Below are 3,099 nucleotides of genomic sequence, written 5' to 3'. Positions count from 1 at the left end.
TCAACATCTGGTCAAATGTCTGACGTGATATTTGTTCCAAAAAATTTTGGAATCTAAACGCACCCTTAGCCATAGAGAAGAGGATGGATCATGGATGCTGCTGACTCAGATCTCTCAACACCCATCTTTTCGTTTTTGGTTCTGTTTACTCTCCTCATTGTATAATATAATATAAAGTATAACTATTTTTTCTCTGTATTATATCGTGTATGCAAACATGTATTAACTAATGTATATCTTTTCTCTAAATTTAATTTATTTTAAATTCTTTGTCAGCAAAACATGTGACCATATTACATGCATGCATACATACACTTTGATAATCTAAATAAGAATGGTTAAAGTTTTTTTTATTTTTGTGTCAGTGATAGTTGTGCCTTTTATTATAGGATGCATCGAGTATAAAGTTTGAAGTTGATTTTAAAATTGTTCTAATCATAATTTATTTTTCAACTCTTACTTTTATATCGCTAAGAACATGTGTATAAATATTATATATATAAATTATTTTATTTACAAATATATCATTTAGATTTTTTTTAAAAAAAGCTAAAGATGGTATCCTAGCCCTTTTTATACACCTTTTTTGTGCGGTATGGTGAATGGGACTTCGTGGTTGACTTTGTGTGCTCTATTCTTGAGGTCGATCTGTCAGGATCTGACCATCAGAGATCATGGTCAGCACTCCTGTATGATAGCATGGATTAGCTGGATAATGTTTCTTTATCATTGAATTCCTGATGAACATGCTCTCAATGGGGCATGAATCATGCTGGATGTGTACCTAATGCATTTGTTTTTTGCTCTTGTTTGACCGATTTTGATGGAGAATCTTTTTTGTGTTTGGTGTTTTTTCTTCCCAAACGATGGAAGCGATCGATGCAAGATTCGACGTCATGCTATCATGCTGTTCTTGCCAACAACTAGTAGCTGTTTGATTTCCAGCCGAATTTGATCACATAATGATTTTAGACAAATAAACGAAGGGTAAATTTGATCTGTCAAGATGGAAAAAAGAATCCTCTGTTCATATGTTTCTTTCTATGACAAAATTCTCTAACCATGTACAAGTTGTCTTCTGCAATCCCGATTCATTTCTTCTCTATCGAAGCTGACAAATTAATGGAGATTTTTTTGCTAGAACGGCATGATGTGGGTGGTCTTGGAGTCGTAGCCGGCGAGGCAGCTCTTGGCGTTCACCTTGAACATCTTGAGCAGCTCCGACGCCATCTGCCTCGCCGCCGGCGAGCACCCGCTCTGCATCAGGAGGAGGAGCTTCGTCAGCCCGCCCTTGGACGCCGCCGCCGCGTCGACGGCGCGCCGGTCCTTGTACCGGTGGCACACCGCCCAGAGCACGGACACCGCGGCCTCTGCGCCGCCCATGCCGCCCTTCATCATCTTGGACACCACCGCCGGGATCGCCGCCTGCGCCTGCTCGCACACGGCGGCGCGCCCCTCGGCGCATCCCACGGCGGACTCCAGCACGCGGAGGGCCGCCTGGGCGTGGGAGCCGGCGGCGTCCGAGGCGAGGACGCGCACGACCGCCGGGACGGCGCCCAGCCGGACCATCTCGGAGCGGGCGCGCCGCGTCCCGGCGATGGCGGCGAGGCAGGAGAGGCCGGCCTCCACGGCCTGCCTGTCCAGGCTGCCCTTCTCGTCCACGGGGCCGACGAGCCGGACCAGCTCGGCGACCAGCTCCTCCAACTCCGCGACCGCCGCCTTCACCGCCGGCGTGGCATTGCGGAGCAGCGACTCCACCAGCCTCGCCGCGTCGACGCGCGCCTCCAGCCCGCTCCCGCCCCGCATCACGCGTGCCAACGACGCGACCGATGACGCGGCGTCCGCGGCGAGCGGGGCCGCGACGCGCCTCCTGTTCTCCTCGTCGATGCAGTCCGACGCTGCGATCACGGCGAGCACGCGGACGGCCGCCTCGACGGCCTCCACGCCGGCATCCTTCCCCCTCCTCCTCCGGAGCACCGTCGCCACGGTCTCCGCGGCGCCCCCGGCCCGCACGAGCGCGTTCTTGTCGAACTCGTCGACGTCGTCATCAGACAGAAAAGCGGCGAGCTTACGCAGCGCCGGGCACGGGTCCATCCCAGGCGCGGCGACCTGGCGGAGGAGCTCCGCCTCCGCGGCGGCCGGCGTGGGACCAACAGCCGAGGGCGCGGGTGACGACGACGACGACGACGGAGCGGCCGTGGACGCCCAGAGCGCGATGAGCCGGCGCAGCGTGAGATTTGGCACAAGGTCGGTGGACGGCAGCGGAAGCATGGTGGCCGGGCAGGTGGCGTTGCCGGAGTCGATCCACCGCTGGATGGACGCCCGGTCGTAGGTGACGCCGGTGCAGAGGCTGACCGGCGAGCGCATGACGTCGAGCGAGATGGGGCACCGGAAGAAAGTCGGGACCTTTACCTCCAGGCCCTGGTACTCCGCCGCGAGCCTGCCGCTCCCCTCCTTCCTCACCATGGCGTACGTGTGATCCTTCCAAAAAGCTTTTCTTGGTGCTCGCAACAATGGCGTCCAGGCCTCGAGGAGAAGATGGAATGGAAGTGGAGTAGAAAAGGGGAGGGGGAGAGAGGCTAGTATTATAGGCAGTGGTGGTATTTTTTTCGTTTCGCACCCTTACTGAGGAGAGATTAACGAAACGATCCTTGGATTGTACGACTAGTAGTTGTGCCTGAAATGGCAGATCAGTTCGTCCTCACGCGCTATTTTCAATGCTAACTTAAAACAATCAAAATCATCAAACATTATTTCAATGTTAGCTTGAAAAATAATGCAAAAATGTACCTCAATGGGATATGTGGCTAATTATGTAGAAAGCATGTGACAGATCAGCATTTTTGAACTTTGAAGGAAAGGATAACATTTAATGTAATTATTCACCTTCCAATATTTGTTTTACCCATTTTGTTGTTTGGAAAATAATGTTAGATTGTCCTTGACATTATGAATGAAAAATGTTTGTAAACATTGTCTTCCATGGATTTCACAATTATATATGGGGAAAAATTATCCTTGCAACTTTTATTCCTCGAAAGATAAGGTTGAAGTTAAAATTATCTTCTAAAATAGTTAATTTGAAGATATTATAACAAC

At 50.5% G+C, this 3,099-nt stretch overlaps 1 protein-coding gene across 1 annotated transcript; it reads right to left on the bottom strand.

Annotated features, from left to right (window-relative positions):
* Window positions 1-714: 714 nt before the first annotated feature.
* LOC102713169 (U-box domain-containing protein 27) lies at window positions 715-2,543 on the bottom strand. Its single transcript, XM_040521101.1, has one exon. It carries the CDS (start codon window positions 2,464-2,466, stop codon window positions 1,138-1,140), a length of 1,329 nt encoding a protein of 442 aa, XP_040377035.1. The 5' UTR covers window positions 2,467-2,543; the 3' UTR covers window positions 715-1,137.
* Between the last annotated feature and the right edge of the window lie 556 nt (window positions 2,544-3,099).

The sequence above is a fragment of the Oryza brachyantha genome, chromosome 2 (genome assembly GCF_000231095.2).
Source record: "Oryza brachyantha chromosome 2, ObraRS2, whole genome shotgun sequence".
NCBI lineage: Eukaryota > Viridiplantae > Streptophyta > Magnoliopsida > Poales > Poaceae > Oryza > Oryza brachyantha.
This window is presented reverse-complemented; position numbering and strand designations above follow the sequence as displayed.